General features: G+C 44.6%; 1 protein-coding gene across 1 annotated transcript in view; it reads right to left on the bottom strand.

Moving 5' to 3' along the window:
- Positions 1 to 7,327: 7,327 nt before the first annotated feature.
- Positions 7,328 to 20,863, bottom strand: part of LOC133503454 (diencephalon/mesencephalon homeobox protein 1-B-like) — a 48,989-nt gene continuing 35,453 nt past the window's right edge. Inside the window, exons 3-6 of the mRNA XM_061825128.1 lie at positions 9,884 to 10,086; positions 9,592 to 9,770; positions 8,116 to 8,545; positions 7,328 to 8,042 (exon numbers count right to left, since the gene is read on the bottom strand). Coding sequence (XP_061681112.1) covers positions 7,624 to 8,042; positions 8,116 to 8,545; positions 9,592 to 9,770; positions 9,884 to 10,037 — 1,182 coding nt within the window. The 5' untranslated portion in view covers positions 10,038 to 10,086 and the 3' untranslated portion in view covers positions 7,328 to 7,623. The remainder of the gene's footprint in view (positions 8,043 to 8,115; positions 8,546 to 9,591; positions 9,771 to 9,883; positions 10,087 to 20,863) is intronic.

Raw genomic sequence — 20,863 nt, 5'->3', positions numbered from 1 at the left:
TGTTTTTGGCATCATGTCTTGCTATCGGCCAATTATAGGACTTTTTACTGGCCAGTCTGCTGCCGTCGCTGGGTCATAATGCTCTGTGGAGTAAAATGTCCGACCGACAAGACAACCAAGTCTGCGTGGGTTGGACATCACGATAAACAAGATGTTGGTAGAGAATAGCGATGAGCCTCGCTAGTTTTGGCTATTCCCATCGCCGGTAGATTCGTACCAGTGTTAAAAGGGAAGTCCAGTCGTTTGGATTAACAATGTATCCGATGGGTCATGTCATATGTACTGTACCTTGAAAATTTGAGGTTAATCCGATATCATTTATTGTTGTTTTGAGAAGATTTTTATCGGCAATTCTGAATTTTCACGGGCGCCGCCATTTTGGCGAGTCACATGACCTACGTGCGTGGATGTGACGTATTACGTGCGGAAACAAATGCTCGCTTACGTTGTGACACAATTATGGCCAGCGCTGATTTCTCGGATTTATCCTCATCCGATGAAGAAATGGCAATATCGGTTGATCGGTACAGATTTGAGCCGAGCCTTTGTGGGGGCAAGTTATACGTCACATCCGCGCCCATGAGAATTCGTAATTGCTGATAAAAATCTTCTCAAAACACCATTATATGATATCGGATTAATCGCAAACCTCTGATGGTCAGTAAAAAAAAAAACATTTTGATGATCAGTCTCTGGCCCACTTGGTCCAGTACCAGATGGCCGGCTTGGTGGCGAGGACCACCCTTGACAGGTTCGGCCCGTTTGCTTCATTCCATCGGCCGTCGCTTCCCAATGGCGGCGCGACGCTGTAGTGGGAGGAGAGCAACGGGAGATTAGCAGAAAGCTGATACAGGCGCTATTGAACAACAGCAAGTGTCAATACAACAGCTTCTCAATATCAGCAGAAGGGATTCCCAAAATATTCCCAGCAATTTTTTTTTTTTATTCCCCTATGACAGGATTAACAAGCGAGCTCGGTATGATTCTCTCCAATTCTGTGACTCAACAATTCCGTGATCCACTTTCTATCGGCTTTAAAGGCTCCTATCTGAAGTTCGGAAAGCTTACCCTTCGGACACGGGACGTTCTTTCTCGCAGTCGGTTCTGCTCCCCCCCCCTACCCGCCGCGCATTCACTAGTTCGTCAAAGCCCGCACCGTCGCCGAGCTCTCCCATCAAGCCCCTTTTCTGCACATCTGCTACGTTGGGGTTTTCCATTCTTCCCCCACCGGCGCCTTGATTGGCCCCGGGCCCTTATAGCCCAAATTGGTTTACATTGGAGAGATAAATGCTCAGCAAATGCGCTTAAAGACGTACAGTAAGAAAATGCAGACAGTGCGTGTCAGGATTATCACCCGAGTCGGCGGGGAGAAAGGAAGAGCGCCTCCGCGGCACAAAGCCGGGGGAGTCGGAGTGAAGCCTTCAGCAGATAGTCCGTCTCAGGCGCCCCTCAGGAGAACCAGCGCAGGATTTCACATTTGCATGCGAGGCTCTAATTCCTGGCATTATATAACTTTTCGCCAACAATCAAACTCCCCCTACAATTGTTGAAGTTGTATTTCGCAGGGGGAGAGCCAAAAGTGTGTAGTGACACTGCTGCTGAAAAAGTTGTGTTGTTGTTGTTTTGGCGGCGGCACATTGTCAAGACGCTCGGTTGCTGCACGAGACCACCTGATCAACACAGCACGGTGGGGCACGTACAGAGCCCCAGAAATGACATGAGGGTAAAAAAAAAAAAAAAAAAAAAGTACAAGAATGAAGTCTTTTTTGATTTTGATGTCACTGGATAAGTCATTAAAAATGTTCTATCTCACCCCTTGGCCTGTAAACAGTGGACCTATCTGACCTGTCAATCACTCCTACAATAATAGCCAATCAGATTGTCATATTGTCTTAACCCCTGTCTTGACACGCCCATCTCGCCGTATTGTCCCACAAGCAATGCTGCTTGTCAGTAGCGTGCGCTTGGAAAAGTTCATGTTACGAAGAAAATGGTCCTCAGATGCGCTTGGGGAACGTGCAATTCTGATGCTAGGTTACAAGGGGGCCGCTTGATTCATTTTCCAAAGCCTAAAACACAGTTGACGGAGTGCCTACGATGGATTAAGGCTCGCGTACAACTAAGTGTGGACAATATCAACAAACACAAGGCTGCATGTTCGAAGGTAAGTGAGGTAGAAGTATCTTCTCTGAGTTTGATTGAATTATTATCACTGCTTTATACATTGCAGGACAACAACTTTGACTTTGTTAGTGTATCACTGACCTGCTGAATGAAGTGTGTCATGTTTTATGCCGAAGAGTTGGCTTAATGATACGTAAATGCGCCATGTCATGCAAGAGAAATGTCTATTTGCTTATTTGTATCACATTGGACTTTTAAGACAGGGCACTGGCTTTCATTACGAGCCAAGTCAAATGAATACACCCACTCACTTATAAAGACTACAATGATATTCCTCGTTTTACTCTTTCAGAGTAAAAAGTACTCACCCTGCTTTACATGCGCAGTACGATTCCACTATTTTAATCCTGTTCGATTTCAATATGACGTTTGTGAGGCGTCAAACCTTTTTTGCATCGATCGCCAGCGTTTCGCTGCAACTCTGACATTGTGTCCGTCCAAAATCTTAATTCCGTGTACGTATCCTTGCGTGAAATAGTTGAGACCGCTCTGTAGAACCCTCTTAGACAAGTCTGGCGCATTTGGCAAAAAAACATATCGCAATGTTACCGGGAATATGCAATAGAGAATCCATTTTAAACCTGTTCTGTTCAGTCACCATTTTGAAAGATTGTGGGACATGGGAACTGTCGCTAAGGGGGGGGGGGGGGGGTTAAACACGGAGCTGAAGATTGCCAGTCGGAAAGGTCCATTGTGGTCCGACCCCCTGAAAAAAAAGCGTAGGACCCAGTCTAGCCAAGCCACTAAAAACAGGCTAGAACTGCCTCTGGGGGGCAGCACGATGGAAAAGTTGTGGTGTGCAGTCCCCAACATGAAGATATGCACAACAGTCATTTCTAAAATTATTTTGTGCCCTCCCCCGGTAGTCTCTAGCCCCCATTTTGAGAACCACCGCGATTGGACATCTCACTCCGCCGAGTGAAAGCTGGCAGGACTCCAGACCGTCAAGAGACCCTCCCTCTTGCACCTGCTGGGGGACACCAAACTTCTGCCCCGGTTGTGTTAAGGGCTGTGTGGAGAAAAACCCTACCGTGTGTTTGTGGGTTTAAATCCCCCCCCCCTCCAGCCCCCCTCCCTTTTACCCTTGTTCTCATCCCCACGACCTACCCCTCCCTCCAAACCAATGCCGCCCCTCTCCGACCTCCCGGCACAAAGCCCCCTCGCATCCAAACCGGCCCAGAAAATCACGGCGCACCATTCAATCATTGTGTTGTTTCTCTTTTTTTTTTTTCTTCACCCTCTCTCACCCCCTTTATGGTCCCACTAAAGGTTTTAGGCTCGCAGAGAAGGAGGGCTGTCACTGAGGAAACCTTAGCCATTGATGAAGTGACAGGCGCTGCCAGAATATGATCCTAATCCTGTTTCCAGCATTCTTTTAGGCCCGCTGGCATCGCAATTCCTCCACACATTCTCTGAGCTGTCAACTAGGAAAATCCCTCTAATAGCGCATTGCCGAGATACACATCAAAAGAGCTCCTGGAAACCTTCAGCGGCTTAGCGGGCACACACAGACACACGCACGTACGTACGCACACACACGCACACGCAGCTTTAACTTTCACTCCTACCGTGCTGCAAGCAAAACTCAAGTGTTGACGGTAAACGGACCTCATATTTAAAAGGATGTGAAGTGCGTGTGCTCAACGGACTGAAGTCTTGTGTAAACGTTCCCCTTTTACGAGAACGCTCACCGCTCGTCATTCTGTCCGGGAAAGTCATCTAATATAGTTTACAGCAGCGGCGGGCCTTTTGTGGGGACTTACCAGACTTAATCCACCTCTTAATACTACTACTAGTGCGTCACTCTTATAAAAACCATCAAGATTATAAAAGAGGGCCACATATATCATTCAATATTCAACTAATAACATGAGAAAAATGACAAATGTAAATAAAATACATCAAGATCACCACAAATACAGATTTTTAAATGTATAAATGTGTGCAAATTGCTGCAGGCACGTCAGGCAAATACAAATTGACCTGCTTAGATCAACCAATCAGAGGACAGGGAAAATGTGACGTCATCAAGGGCCGTCTGTGAGAAAGAAAGAAAAAGTTCCATTGGGAAGATATTTGAAGTTACGTGACTAGTGCTCCTCGTTGTGAAGGGCTCGGGGAGCTTCTGTTGACGTGGCAACAAATTGGCACTGAAAACTGATTGGACATTTAAAAGGAAAATTTAAAAATGACACTGCAAGAAGCACTTTAGCAATGACAAATGCCACAAAATTAATAGAACACACAGTTCGGGATGAATTTATTTAGTTTCACTGAGCAAATACTGGGCGGTGAAGTGAATCAGCTGGTTAAACCGTTGGTCTCACAGTTCTGAGGACCCGGGTTCGATCCCGGACCCGCCTGTGTGGAGTTTGCATGTTCTCCCTGTACCTGCGTGGGTTTCCTCCCACATCCCAGAAACATGCAACATTAATTGGACACTCTAAATTGCCCCTAGGTGTGATTGTGTGTGCGACTGTTTTCTGTCTCTATGTGCCCTGCGATTGGCTGGCAACCAGTTCAGGGTGTACCCCATTTCCTGCCTGTTGACAGCTGGGATAGGCCCCAGTACTCCCCACGACCCTTGTGAGGATGAGCGACTAAGAATAATGGATGGATACTATAATTTAGGTTGTAAATGTGTAGTAGGTCAGCTGGTGATGTTAGGAAAGAGAAAGAGGGGGGAAAAATCCAGGTGTGCGAACTTTGCTGACTGCATGAACCCTTTGGCTCCTATTTTATCTCCTTCTATTCTTACTTAATCCATCGATATCCCGAGCCAAGGTAATCTTCTTATGGCAAAAGCGTTCTGTTTTGGTGCAGCCCAACCTCAGTTGACAGGGTGGATGCGGATTGAAGGAAGGGGGGAGGGGGGGGCGTACAGATGGCTGCGACGCCTCCCGCTTCCTTCGGGATTAGCTCCAGCGCAACATCAAGCCGTGGGGTCTTCTCCCCCGTGCGCCGCGTCGTCAACGTCGCCGTCCAAGCGCCTCGGGATTATTAACGAGTGGCGTGACCAAAATGAACTGTGTAGCCAAAGAGGTCGGAGGTCATGCATGTGTGTGCACAGCATGACTTTTTCTTTTTTTTGTGGTTTTATATCAAAATCTACTGTATCTATGAAAAATATAAACCTGTTCTGACCTCCACCTCCACCTAATAAAATAAAATTCATGAATGTGACTCATAATAAAGACTCTTGTCCTATGGAATTCTTTTCCTTTAGGTGGGGCCTCGGAATGTAGCGATAAAACTTTTTTTCAGGCCAGGTATGAGTTTTGCGTATGATGCCGACACAAAAAAATGTAATTCTATTTTCATCAAATATTGTTAAAAGAAAAACCCAACAAAACAAACTTTCCTTGAATAGGACATAAATGAGACTCAAATGTTTTTTTGCAGTCTGCACTATTTGGTCTTTCTATAGCTCATCATAAAAATGCAGCTGTAATGTGTACAGGTATATTAAAATTCTCTTGGTTAAATATGACTTTTTGCCATCCCAAATTTCAACTTTAATTTTGTAAAAATAAGAAATAAAGCCTAAAAACTTGTTCATTTAAAGTATGCAACTTTACTGTCATATTTTTTTTTACCTTCAATAAAGCATAGCTTTATTCTTACATGAGTCCACCCCCCCCCAAAAAAAAATATATATATAGGTAAACAACAACAAAGAAGCAAACATATTTTCACCTGTCAGGCTTGATTTATTCCCTTAAATTTCACAGATAAATTACTCATTTTTTTTTCTTTTTACACAATTGAGAGATACACATCTTAAATCTACAGAGATATTATACATAGACTTTGCCTGCTCTTATTTAATCTTGCACATGTTTGCATTTAAAGCGACAAGTTGGAGTATTTTGACAGTGTCTCTGTCATTGCCACGGCAACTCGAGATCAATATCATTTTTCGTAGTACATCATTTTGGTGGACCGGCCAGGACTCGCGTAATTTTGCGCTAACAACGATGCTTTATTTCAAGTCATGGGATTACAACACAGATGATGATTTATTTTAGTTTTTTTGTTGCTTTTGTTGTTAACATTTAAGACATTCATTTATCAGTCGCTTGACTTCTTTAGTGATGAAACTAAATGTAAATAAAATCATTTGTATTTGGATTAAAAACAATTTCTATTTTATGCAGTCATCCCTCACATTTTGCGGTTCACTATTGACGAATTTGCTTTGTTTTTATTTTTTTAGTGAGGAGGAAGCAATTTTTTTATTTACTAAAAAAAAAAATCTATTTTTTAAAGTCAATTTTGATTGAGCAATAACACCTTACTTTGTATATTACCTTAAAGCTATGATCAATGATGGCAAGCATTTTTTTTTTTTTTTAGCCGAAGCTAAATTCGAAATAAACAAGCGTAACATCTTGGATTTCAGTGATCAGTGGCAACTTTTATTTCTAACGTGTTTGGCGTCACTAGCCTATGTGGCAAGGGTCCACCTGTAAACCTTGCTTGCGTCATTCAGTGCCATGTTTGCATGCATACAGTAGTCCTCGCTGAGAAGAGAATATTTCATATTCTGTAAGTGGAGTAGGGAACACAACAATATGCCCAAGTATAGAACACAGTACCCACCCCCCTCCCCTCGCAAATTTGCCTATTCTTGGATTTTTTTTTTTTTTTTGGGTGGTGGTGGAGGGCGGGACCTATCTGCTGGAATACTCACCTATTCACTCTTTTTAAATTCAGACTCTTGCAACAAAAGTATTGCTTTGGTGCTACATGGTGGCATTTTAGCGCCAAGGAAGTACCTCAGAACCTTGGTGTTTGAATGCCCCAGTTTTCATCAGATTCCTTTTTTAAACTTTTCTTTCCGCGTCTTTGAGCGAAGCTTTTCCTGCAGTATAACCTTTTTTGTTGTAGCATCTTGTCATATTTTTGGTTTTCTGTGACGGATTAATTCGATTTACATTATTTCCTATGAGAAATATTGATTAGGATTTGATTAAATGAGGTTATAGTTAGACGTTTTGCAATCAATTAATCTGGAAGAATAAACAAGGTTCCTCTGTATATTGATCTGACTTGAGTTTCATTTTGACATTAGTGCTTTGCCGTCTTTATGTGGCATTTATAAGTAATTACAAACCTCTTCAGTGGGGGCGTCACTTGCAGATTTTTGCTAATCTCGACAGGCCTCTCGGTCCGTATCCCCCAAGAATAGCGAAGGTTCACTGTACTGCACTTCAGTGGATTCTTTGAAGACCCGGCAGACACATGCTCACTATGGACGCCTTTAAACAGAACAAAGCCAGTTGGAAAGTTCAACTCGAGGTGGCCTCTGAAGGCCGTGTGAAGTTTTTGTGCACAGGCGAGAGGTTGAGTGAGGGAAAACGGGGGCCAATCCAAAGTCCCCGGGCCCAGATCGAAGGGCGAACACGGAGGGCGAACGCGCCTGGCATGGGAACGGCTTCAGTTGGGGAGCGTGTCCAATCCCAGCGAGGCCGCGTGCTGCTTGGCTCGCAGCCGCAGGTTCTCGATGCTGGTGGTCTTGCTATTGAGGCTGCCCGGAAGGCCGCCCGACGCCCCCGGCAGCAGCGGGCCGTTCCACACCTGCTGGGCCTGCGATAGCGTCTGGTAGTAAGACTGGCACGGCAGCGAGCCCAGCGGGGACGGCATGTTGACGTTCATGCCCAAGTAGGGCAGCGAGGACGGCGCGCTCATGTCGAAGGACGGGTAGTGCACCAGGTTGTTGGTGGCCGCCATGTGCTGCCGGAACTGCTCCTGGAGCCGGAAGAGGCTGAGAGGCGACGACGCGTACGAGTTGCTCTGGGCCGGGCCGCTCGTTACGCTGCCGGAGGACGGCAGGGCGGGCGAGCTCAGGGGGGAGTCTGAGAGACAGGACCGGGATTTTAGAATTAAGAAAAACTGTGTGAGAGGACGACACGAAGACAACGTTCTTACCTGATGTGGGGCTGAGTTGTTTGTAGGACGGCGAGCTTCCGGCGGGCTGCATCCCCAAGTGCCCCTGCGCCTCGTCCCTGGACCTCCCCCTCGCGTCCCCCCTCCCCGTGTCCTCCTCCGCGTCCGCGTTGTCCTCCGCCGCTGACTCTCCGTCCGACGGCTCGGGGGAAGTGACGTTGACCTCCACGTTCGTCTCGCCGGGCTCGTGGGACCTGACCGCCGCCAGCCTGTCCGACTCTGAGTGGCAGGACGAGGCGGAGGACGGAGGCGGCGGGGTCGCGCGGGTGTCGGCGGCGGGCGTGAGCTCGACCTTGGCGTCATCGGGAGACGCTTGGCCGGCTCCTGACGCCTCCTTCTGCTTCTGGAGCTGCTCCTTCTGCAGGCTGCGCTGCTTCTTGCGAAACTTGGCCCGTCGGTTCTTGAACCACACCTGAGCACACGCGTTGGAGGAGACGCGTCACGCCTTGTTCTTCACAATTTCAAACGCCGACATAGAGTTCTGAGGTTGCAGGTTTGATTCTGAGCTCCGGCCTTACTAGTGGAGTTTGCATGCCCTCTCCATTTTGTTGTTGGAGAACGTTATTATGACACTGCAGTAAATCTATTCGTGGAGGATTGTGGACCGAACCCTGCTATGAATAATGACAAAAATCATGAGTACCTGCCGATGTTGCAAAGACTGTCTAACTTCCGTTAACAACCCAGGCTAAACTTAGCTCCATCCTGATCTTAGTCTCTCAAAGCCCATACTTGACGCTAATTGCACTTTTCCGTTTATACTCGGCTTTTGACTTCATCTTGGGGCATCTTACGGGGTTCTATTCAGCGAACAGGTGAGCTAAGTTCCACAGAAAATATATCAGAATATTGTCAGAAGCAAAGGCTGGTAGAACTGTTAGCTCATGCTACTCAGTGCAAAGTCTGCAGCTCTGCTTACTCTTTGGCTTTGACGTGATTCAGTCAATCATGTCAATAATTGTATTTGTTTTTTCCTCCTCTAGATCTTTTGCCTCAACTGATCATATCGCAGAAGAGATTGTCGGTGGTTATGCTGATTGTTCCCAGTGTGATATAATAGTTATTGGCCGGAAGTGCAAAATGGTCCACTTTCACCAATGAAATGAAAGAAAAAGTCCTTAATCCATTACAGCCTCTCAAAGAAGCAAATATTTGCAATCATTCAAAAAAAAAAATCACTCTATGATGCAGTACATTATATAAAAAAAATACAGTAATGACACTTGAATTGCCACAATTTTTGCTTCAATTGAATGGACATTGTACTGATCTTGGGGGAAGTATAATACAGACATGTATGTATTGTACATTAAGGAGATGACACAGCATTATTAGTCATTCTTCGCAGGGGATAAAGAATATATGCTTGTGAGTATTATATTATCTGATCAACTATCCGATGCTTAAAGTGAACGTGGGGGTCAAAAGTAGGGTTAAAGACACAGTCAGCGTTTTTACCTGCACTCGCGCTTCGGGCAGGTTGGTGCACATGGCCAGACGCTCACGCATGACCACGTCCGGGTAGTGCGTCTTCTGGAAGGTCTTCTCCAGCGCCTCCAGCTGCTGGGCGGTGAAGGCCGTCCTGCTGCGCCGCTGCTTTCGGTGCTGGGAGCCGTAGCGGGCCTCCAGGATGATGTCTTGAAATGTGCAGCCGTTGAAAGGAAAAACAAGCCACACGGCACGTTTAACTGAGGCCGCCCAGGGAGGAAGGGGGGGGGGGCGCGACGGTGACCCCCACCTCGACACTTACCAGCCAGTCTTTCGGCCAGCGTGAGGGCGTGCACGGAGGGCCGGTAGTCGGGGGCGTGCTGCGCTTGCTGTGCCGCCTGTTGGTGGAGGTTGTACATGGCGCTAAGCGAGTTCATGGCGTGCAGGGAGTAGCCGTTGACCCCGTAGTGCTGCATGGCCTCGGGGGTCAGATCGGGCCCGGTCAGGCCTCTCTCGGCTTGCAGACTTTTGTTCAGCCAAAACCACAAATTATTTATGTTAGAAACACCTCGTGGCACACCAGCAGATTAAAATATGGAGACGCAACAGGTGAATTTTGCCTTCTGCCATCTAGTGGAAGAACATTTCATAGTTGAACTTTTGACTGCGTACAGTCGATACGATATGATGATTAAAGATATATTATTAATAAATAGTCATTTTCAGAACTATTCGCTGAAATTGAATACTTTACGGCATAAAAAAGATCTTATTTTTGCTCAGGTTTTCCATTCATTTTATTTATTCAGCTGCAACTGAAACTTATGATGTGTGTGTCATATGATATCATTTAGCTGTTTCAATTCATCTTTATCAAACACAGCCAAGATTAATAAATGAACAATTTCAAGTCTTAAATGAACTTGGCTGGTATGTTTTTTGGGGGGCTGACATAAAGAGAATGTGCAAAGTCCACACAGGAAGGCCGGAGCCCGGATTCAAACCCAAACCTCGGAACGCTTAGGCAGATGCACTAACCGCAAATCACATTTGTATTAAGTCCATGAATGGCAAAGTCAAAATATTACTTCAGATGAACAGAAAAAAAAGTACAAGAGTAACTTGTTCATTCGATTTTATTTTTTAAAAAAATCAATAACTACTAAATGTGTTCCATTAAACCAAGGCTGGACTTTTTTTTAAAAAATAATTAATTTAATAATTTCTCCTGGATGGGTTATAATTGCTACATTGTGAGGAACCATGCTTATTATTTATAATTTTGTTTGTGCCCACAACCCTTGTGAGGGTAAGCGGCTTGGAAAATGGATGGATGGATTTAGTTTGTGGTTGGAAGTGGATCATTTACACTTAAACACACAAAAATGTTGTAATTGGCCTCGATGTCATTTTTTTAAAGCAGTTTGGTTGCTTTTACAGCGGGAAGGCAAAACTGCTGCCACGAATTTCAAAAAGCTTCCCCAAAAAATAAATAAATGAATAAAATAAAATCCTCGCGATCCTGTGAATAAATTATGATAATCCAAATGATGACAATATATGGAATGTAATGCATTGCACTACTGATATGTGTACTGTGTACATACTGACTGAAAAACAAACTTTACAGTATGAACAAGGATATTAAATTCTATATTTCAAACTCTTAATTCACAAGTGATACAACGTTAAAGTTCAGCAATATAAAATTAAGGCGCAATATAACTAAATGTCACCTTAAGGGTACACAATATGTTGCAATGTCTTATTAATTAGGATGGAGAGGACAGAAAACATTTGTACATTCATCATTTTGGACTTTTCGATGAAGATTGAAATATAATTTCCACTGTAATGCAGTACACATAATTAAATGTTTTTCTGTGGTTGAATCAGAATGATTTGTTTCTTTTCCAAATGTCTTGCTTTGTGCTTGTTCTTGACTTCTTTCACGTTTGCAATTTATTATGGATTGGACATTTCGGACAATGGATAATGGACAATTATGGACATTTCTGAACGATAGAGATTGATAAAAAAAATGAATGTTTGTCATTTTTGTTGTCATTCCGACGACTTTTTATTTTTTAATGAGATATTTTGTAAATGGTCAAACACTCTTCCTAACATTTGCTTTGTCTTTTTTTTTGTTAGCACGATGACGCTGATTGTTACGAATTGTTACTGAAGGCTCCAAATAATAACTTTGTTTTTCTTTTCTGTGTGACCGTTTAACGCGTTTTTTCCTCTTTTCTTTCTGTTTTCTCCGACGTCCGCAGGCGTGACTGTCACGTTTGCGTGGGATCACCAATGCGACCGCAAAAGATTTGAACTGTATCGGCAGATGAATTTATCACGTGGCTGACACGTGAAAGGTCGAGCGTCAGCGTGCACGCGCAGGCACGCGCGTGTGTTTGAATCCGCTCCTAAAATATTTATTTATTTATTTTAACTACAGCATCCCGAGGCAGTTTTCTTGTAATCAGCACTGTGTGAAGATGCATTGAAGAAGAGAATAGGAAAAAAAAAAATTCAAACATAATGTTTATCTCCACCCCCCCCCCCCCCCCCTTGGGTCTTCTGTTCAGGACAATTTGGCTCCGGGCTGTGATTTAACCCTCATTATGCTAATTGTCGCGGATTTATGACTTTCATAGCTTTTGGCTCCAGGCGTCAGCTTTGCATTGAAAACATCATGGTGGGGGCTGGCGGGGACAAAAACATTTTAATTGACAATTAACCCGTGTGAGGTGACGTGCGAGCCTATAATTAAAAAAAAAAAAAGATTTGTGAAAGGGAAAGTCAAATTAAAAGTACTGCGTACAAAATATTACTTTGTCAATTCTGGAAAGAACATTATTGTCAACATTCATTTTTGATATGCATAACACCACTGCTGCTTTCTTTTTTTTTCGTCATTTGAGTCACTAAATAGACGAACAAATAATGTAAAATAGATTTTTTTTGTTTTGCTTAACAGTTCAGTCGTGTTGTATTATGCTGCTCTCTTCTTAATGGGATTTGTAGTTATATACAATATGAGCATTATGGCATTGGGACCATTAAAAAAATGAGGCCTGAGAGTTTTGCACGGTGTCCATATAAGTGAACTTTAAAAAAAATACGTTTTTTTTTTACATGAACAAAAAGAATAACCAAATTTGGATATGTCATTTTTGTGACCAAAACACATTCTTTGAAGTGTTATTGCAACTTACCTGTGTCCTTTCTCTTCGTACTCTTCTAAAATGAAATAATCTCCACCCACTGTTGGTTATTGTCCTCCTAAATGGTCTCGTCAAAAATCCTCGTATTTGTCATGATTGTTTTTTTTTTTTTTAACAATATGTAATTTAAATGTTTCCCTTTTGAGTTGGTGCCGACATCCTGCAAACGTCCCGTGTGGTTCCCGAAAAGTGGCGAAGATGCTTGCGGCGTCCATCTGTGGAACCTTTTAAAAGCGCGCTGGGCCTTGCGACGTCGACAGCGTGTCGGCCAATCACGTCTCTCTCCTCCAGCTCGCAGCCCCGCCTCTTTTCCGCCACTGAAGTTTAGCGTACGTATCTTATTTATTAGTTAAATCCATGACAAATTTGATCAATCTTACTTATTAATATTACCTTATTGTGATTTTTTAAATTTGGATGCAAATGAGTTGATTATACATATTTCACATAAACATCACAATAAACGATCATTAATTTCTGATTCTAATTACTATTTATTTCGCTCAACATTGTAAATTAATAGATTTATTTTTTTTGCATTTGAATATAAATGTGTAGACATACATTTTATGTTCGGAAAATAAATGTGCCTTTTTGGTTTATGAAAAAAATCTATCTTGTTATTTTATGGGTAATCAAAGAGAGAAACGTTTTGTAAATGGTTTAATTAATTAGGTCCTTTTTTAATGTAGTTTTTTTTCTTTTCTTTTTAGATTTATTCGGTGCCGACATCCGCTGCCGGGCTCCTGCCTCCAGCTTCTCCCGGTCGGGCCCCCGAGGGATTTATTTGGGGGTTCGGGATTTGGTAGACAAGACTCAGCCCCCTCGACCCCCCCTCCCCCCCCAAAAAAAAATGTCTTGAAATGACTGCTGGTAAGAGGATTAAAACAATAATGCCCCGCTCCTCTTCAAGGTTTTTTTTTTTTTCCCGTCAAAAGATTTCTTCTCCGTGAGGAAAAAAACGTTTAGGTTTTGGAATTAAGGGCAGCGAAAAGAAGGAGACGAAGTAGCCTTTTAATGTAAGTAAAGCTTGCATATTTTGTGGAGTGCAGAGTGAGAAACAAAAAAAAAAAAAAAGTAGGAGTTGCGGGGGGGCAGTGCAGCGAGGTGAGGTGCCAAACTTCATTGGAGATGTTTGGACACATCGTGGGAAAGGGGGTGGGGGGTAATGGGGGATAGGAAAACAACCTTTGACATTTTTGTTTTAGTGCCCCCCCCCATGCAAAGGTATAGCATGTTTTTTTTTAATATGTGTGATAATTTCTTAATTATCGGTTAAATGGAACGTCATCAAAGGAGAACCACAGTAATGTCTAAAATGGAAAATCTAATCCTTTTATTTTGAAGGGGAAAATAATTTCTCGTTTTTGTAATGTAGTAATGTATCCGTCCATCCATCCATTTTCTTTTGCCGCTTATCCTCACTAAGGTCAAGGGGAGTGCTGGAGCCTATCCCAGATGTCAGCTGGCAGGAGGTGGGGTGCACCCTGAACTGGTTGCCAGCCAATCGCAGGGCACATTGAGACAAGCAGCTGCACTCACAATCACACCGAGGGGCAATTTAGAGTGTCCAATTCATGTTGCATGTTTTTGGGATGTGGCAGGAAACCGGAGTGCCCGGGGAAAACCCACGCAGGCACGGGGGAGAACATACAATCTCCACACAGGCAGGGCAAGGAACGAACCAGGGTCCTCAGAACTATGAGGCCAATGCTTTACCAGCTGATCCGCCGTAATTATGTATAATGTAATCAAAATACATTTTTAATGACAGTACTCACGTGATTTTTTTAATTATGAATGGCTGACCTATAGATAGATAGATAGATAGAATGCAAAGGAAGTGAGGCAAAGTGAAAATATGTAAATGCTTCTGCAAAAAAAAGTCCAGCGTATGAGTTACAAAACTTGTATGAGGCAAGCATTGAGCCACCGCAAATGTGCATCAGCTTGTGTTTGGATCCAAATGATGTTTTGGAAGTCAACACTGCTGTGATGAGATTTGGGGCCAAAAAAAAAAAAAGGAGTCGCAGAATCACTTGTCGTCTTCTGACTGATTTATTCACATGTTGCAGCTTGTTGGCTTTCCATTGTTTCGCTCAGTGATGCCGATGACGATGCGGCAGCGGAAGTTTTCGCTCCCCTCCTCGCCTCACCTTCAGGATGCTAAACTTTCCCTAAACCTGGAATTCATCTGAGATTTCGCTGGATTTCCCGGGCGCTCTCATTGTCCCGCGCCCCCCTTTAAGCTCCTCTCCAGATCGAACTCATCGCCTTTCCTCTCCGTCATCCTCTTCCCGCTTTGCAAACTTCATCCCCGCATCAGGACTGGAGGCGGCTCAGCCGAGGCGATTTATGAACCTCGTTGGGTTTTAAATCGGGTTTTAAAAGGCGAGAGGATGTTTGCAGTTGCGCCGCTCCGGCGGCGGCCACTGTCGAGGAAGGAGTTGATGCCGTCAGCCTCGGCGCCCCCGTTTACCTTGTATCATTAAGCTTTCTCCAACTTCATGAATATATTAGCCCGCGTGCGCTCGCCGCCGAGGTTAGCCCTGGCGCACGTGCGCCGGTTCGGGTGAAATTAATCATTTTGATGCATGGCTCAGAATGAAGCGCTTCCAAGGGACTCCTGTGACCGGAGTAACAAAAGCGAGCTGCCCCTGGCCTTCACCTGATTTGCGACTTGCCTTCAAGCTCCGTGGCGACGTGTCGTCGTGGTCGGAGATTCTGCTGTCGGGGAACGACGCCGCCGAGGCCCACGAGTGCTGTCGGATGGCAGCTGACAACCGCTGTCGAGTGAAATATGAGGTCAGGCCCTGGAAATCCGGGTACACACGTACTGGTTTTGGACATCTTCGCTGATTTGGGAAATGTGTGGGACCCCACACAATTGAGTAAAAAAAAAAAAAAAAAAAAAAAAAAACATCTTTCTGCCATTATACAGTGGATTTTAAAAGTTTACACACCCCTGGTCGAACACCAGGTTTCCCCCTGGCCCCTTTTATGTGCCGCTGATTAAGGCCAATTAAAGTTCAGCTGATCTAGTCAGCAGTTCATAACAACATTTTAATTTTTGTTTTGCTTTCGAGCTGAGGCCTGAAAGTTGTGTTTTATGCTTCTGCTTTTTGAAACTGTTCATAATTCGCTTTACCTCGACGAAGGCCAGAGTTCCAGCTGGTAAAGATCCTTTGTCTCGGTTTTGTGATGAGCACCAAACGTACCTTTTGGATTCATGGCTAAAGAGTTCAACCGTGTTTTCATTGGACCATGACACATTTTCCCACTTGTGTTCCGGGTGGTCTTGACATGGTTCAGTGACATCAAGCTTGACCTTTTAGGCCCATAATCCTGTCACGTATACTTGGTGCAAACACAACACTACTCATCGTTAAAAGAACATTATGATCCCTACAGCTAAGCACGGTCCTGGCAGCATCATAATTTAGGGCTGTGCCCTCCCCCCCAACTGTCATCTGGAACTGGGGCCTTACAAATCGTGGATGGAATTATGAACAGTTCAAAATAGCAATCAGTGTTGGGGGTGGGAAATAAAGTCTGACTTATGGCTGTTAGTTAGACCGATATTCGGACTGTTGTCCTGACAGCGAACCACTTGCCTGATTTGTTTGGCACCGTTTTTGTTTTGTTTTTTTAACGCCAGATGCTAACCCACCCATTTTTGTCCAGGCTCGGGAACAGCTGAAATTTATTTAGTGTTTGTCAGCGGTTCTTTCAATAGTGGCAAGGATGCGCTGACTCCAATTTAACATGAGATGAATTCTGAACAGAGCCACAACCCTGTTGTAAGAGGATGTGCGCACTTTTGCAACCACATCCACAAAGTTACTTTTATTTCCCTCTCAATTTTTGCGTTTCATTAATTGAGTTGTTGGTAGGTCATAGGTCACATAAACCCTAGAGAACCCACGGGGTCACAATTTTAAAAGAGGATTTAGATGTTTTGGGTTCTCTAGGGTCAAAGGTGGGGGGAACTCTTTTGAAAACGTTTACGTTGGGTTAATTTTTGGAATATCGCATAAATTTGGTCTGTGTTCACTTTTTATATGTAATGCAGTTCGTCATGCACGGCAGATGTAGAGCGACCATATTTTCATTGAATATCAGGCGTCTCCTTCACTGATCTAAAAAAAAAAAATTGGCCACCAAAACTGAAGCCGCCATCCGCCATCTTGATACTCCCAAAACAACCATGCCAACCTGTACAGCGACAGCGATTAACTGTGAGAAAACATTCCACGGGTAAGTTAGAGAGATTTACTTTGACACTGTTAAAGTTTGTTTGTAAAGGTTTTTTTTTTAATTTTCTGATGATCTTAATTTACTTGAACAAAGTTTTGTTTACGGTTATTGTTGTTCGCTGTTCACTGTTTGCTTCACCTTTATAGGCCGACGGTTCTTCGTGAAAAAGCAATGTCAATGTTTTCCCAAACTTCATCAGTGGATAAGCAAGAAAACATATTTTCTGCGAATTTTTTGATGAATTTCATAATACAGAACTCTGCAAATTGAATTAGATTTTCAAATTGGAGGGAACGAGTTTCAAATTTCTGTCTGAAACAGGACGTCGCAGAGAAAACAAATGAACGATGCGTTTAGCATGTATTTTCCCATTGTGAGTCCTTATTTCCAAAATATATCTAACTGATTGACTTAAAATTTAATGTTTTTATGACAATATGTTATGATGATAGTGCTTCACAACGTATTTTGGGAAAAGTTAACATGTCACGGAAATCAGGCCCCAGGTAATATGCAAGGTTTCTTGGTAGTCACGCTGTTATATGTCTTTCCTTTGCACTTAGCCTTTTTTGGCTTACCAAGTCAAATTAAAAATCCTTCATGTTACCACAACTGAAAAAATGTCAAGCTCACACGGCCAGTTTTAATTCAACATGCCAAACTTTGAGAAAAAAACCCCGGCATAATTCAACCTGTAAACCATGTCCACCACACGTTTTGGGAGGACCAAGATGGCGGCCAACTGCCTTCAACCAATCGACATACCCCTCAATGTGTATGCTTTATCCAGTCTTTTTTTCTTTATGATCAATGGTTTCCTCATGCCAACTGGACGTCTGTTGCAGTACCGAACCTGACCTGTGAGAGGCAGCATCGTGCCACATGGAATCTGAGCTCACGTAAAAATACAAAAAAAGGAGAAAGTGTAATAATCCTTTTTTTTTGTGAAGCCTATCATCAACTATTCAATGGGGAAAAAAACATTCTGTATGTATGTACACAGGAATTATACTGCAATCAAATCATCTGTAAAGAAAAAAAAAACATTGGCGCAAATGTCCCCAGGATGGCTAAAGGAGGAAGTTTTTCTGGACGGGCAGCAGACACGCTGACGTGCGCAGTTAAGCGGCAAAGCAGCTCCACCACATCCTGTAACGACATTTTCCGCTTCTGTGAAGGTGACCCCGGGCTCTCCTCCCCGAGTTTATCCCGGCGCGATCCCGCGGAGGCGAGCTGAGGCCGCTCTCGCGGACTTTGACGCGCGGAGGCCGGCAGGTTTGTTTCCTCCCACTTTCTCAGAGCCCGCGCTTCGCTTGTGCCCCTCGGGCTGCGGCCCAGCACAAGGGTCCCTATTGTCGGGCCCTAATCCAGGCGATACACAGCTTTAGCAACACGGTGGGATAAAAGCCCATCAAACCACTACTTTACGGGGGGAAATCTTCGCTAATCCCTTGCTTTATCTAAACAAAAGGAGAGAAACAAGAGGATAGAAAGAAATTGTGCAGACGCGGGGCAAGAGCGGGAGCCCAGATGCAAAGAAGTAGTTTCGCTGGAGAAGCTAACCATTTTTGACAGGCTTTCAGGAACGGATTGACACAAAACGGACAACCGGGATTCCAAAATGGGCCCCATTCAGGGGTCCGTCTTTATTCTCAAATTGAGCTTCGAGATCCTCCATGCGGGATATGTTGAAATTAGCCAGATTCGATTCCAGAGCCGTAAAAGGGAATTTGCGAAGGGGGCACGAGGAGATCTTCAACTTTGGCTCGGAGGAGAACGTATGGGAATGTCCTTAAAAAAAACAAAAAAAAAAGCTCCCGGGTCAGGAATAATTGAGCCAATTGCGTGTGTGGGAATTCCCCCAAAAGACGCTGAATGGCAGCGACAAACCCTAATTCTGTTCAGACCAGCTGGCGGACGCGTCGGCCATTGTTCCGGCGGACCTCCCGTGTATATCAACGCGCGCCATCTCGCTGCCGGCACGGCGGGCGAATCCCCGCGACCCCGATTCGCGGCCGATTCCAATTTGCGCCTCGGCCTTCCGAATCCCAAGCGTGGCGTCGGGCAAATGACCGAGTTGCGCACTCCATTTTCCCACCGTCGCGCAGATGCACCACCGGTGGACCGTTTCGGGTCCCGAGGAGCCCCTGCAGAAATTGAGAACAGGTCGCTTTTGTTCTGCTTCTCTAAATCCGTCAGCTAGCATCGCTCGGAGGCTCTCGGGTGACGACGATCATTTACTAGCTGCCACTGCTGTCCTCACGAGACTTTAAACGACACCAAACTTTTGGATTTTAAAGTTTCAGATACATTGCGGGTCCAAACGGAGTTTGCTGGAATGCTATTTGTCGTCCCCTCTACCCCCACCCCTCAGCTCTTAGCACGGTGCCTTGTTACCCCCTGGCAGGGGGTAATTAAGAGATAACAGGCTGGGGACACTCATGAGGGAATCAGTGATTAGTGATTCATTACACAAGCTTAGAAAGAGCAAAAAAAGGAGGAAGTGGTCTAGTGGGTGTATGTGAAGTGGGGGTGGGGAGGGGGGGGGTGATGTTTCTCCTGGAGAAATTGCCAATGGATTTATCGGGGAGTAATTAACAATCACCCAGGGAAGGGGGGCTCCCAAACCTACAGCAGAGTATGACAGAATGGAGCTGAGACAACAATATTACTGGGATGATTTCAATAGTACATTTGCAAAAATGTGACATTTTTTCCACATTCTGTTGTGCGCTGGAATGCATTTTTAAGAAATTTGAGAGAAATTACAGTATATCACTTCTATCCTGTTCATCTGAAAAAAGAAAAGGGCTGCTTATATCTGTCTTTTCGGCGGATCAGCTGGTAAAGCGTTGGCCTCACAGTGCTGGGGACTCAGGTTCGATCTGTGTGGAGTTTGCATGTTCTCCCCCGTGCCTGCGTGGGTTTTCTCCGGGCACTCTGGTTTCTTCCCACATCCCGAAAACATGCAACATTAATTGGACACTCTAAATTGCCCCTAGGTGTGATTGTGAGTGCGGGTGTTTTTCTCGATGTGCCCTGCGATTGGCTGGCAACCAGTTCAGGATGTACCCCGCCTCCTGCCCGTTAACAGCTGGGATAGGCTCCAGCACTCCCCGCGACCCTTGTGAGGATAAGCAGGAAAGAAAATGGATAGATGGATTTTGTCTGTTCAGGGTAACGCGGTGAGCGGAGCGGGCGGCACCCTCTCGCCCTCCACTGGCCAGTTGTGTGGAAATGGAGAACTCTCGCCCTCTAAGAACAAGCGCACGGCACACACAATGGCTGCCATCCACAATTTGACTCGAGTGATCCTATAAAGTCCATATTCCCATCTTCATAGTCCTCCCAAAGCCAGGCTCCCATCCAGGAGTAATCCTCTCTGGTCCCCATGAGCCGCACAAAGCGCCGCGCTCTTACACGGAGAAGTTGGGTTTTCTCCGTCTGTTTTTATCTGATTTGGGAGCACTTAGAAACAGCTCCGAGTCTTTACGCCAGTCAAACGGACGGGCGCTACGATAGTGCGAGGGACCTCGCGACATCTGTCTTTTGTCGTCAAATCTGCGCTAAAGCATCCGAGGGTCATGCGGATTCCGACATTTAGAGAATTAAGGCTCATCTGTGCAGCTTAAGTGCTGTCTTCTCTTAAAGGCCTTCATCGCAATAATGGCCGCTGATATTTTCAAGTTAGCGAGCGCGTAACGCTTCTCCCGTAAGCTTTATTACTGTACGGTGTTGTTTTGTGAAATGAGCATAGGGGATTGTTTTTATTGTTGCTTTATAATCTGGTTTTAGGCCGCGCTCTGCAAAAAGCCTTC

The sequence above is a fragment of the Syngnathoides biaculeatus genome, chromosome 7 (genome assembly GCF_019802595.1).
Source record: "Syngnathoides biaculeatus isolate LvHL_M chromosome 7, ASM1980259v1, whole genome shotgun sequence".
Classification (NCBI taxonomy): Eukaryota; Metazoa; Chordata; class Actinopteri; order Syngnathiformes; family Syngnathidae; genus Syngnathoides; species Syngnathoides biaculeatus.
This window is presented reverse-complemented; position numbering and strand designations above follow the sequence as displayed.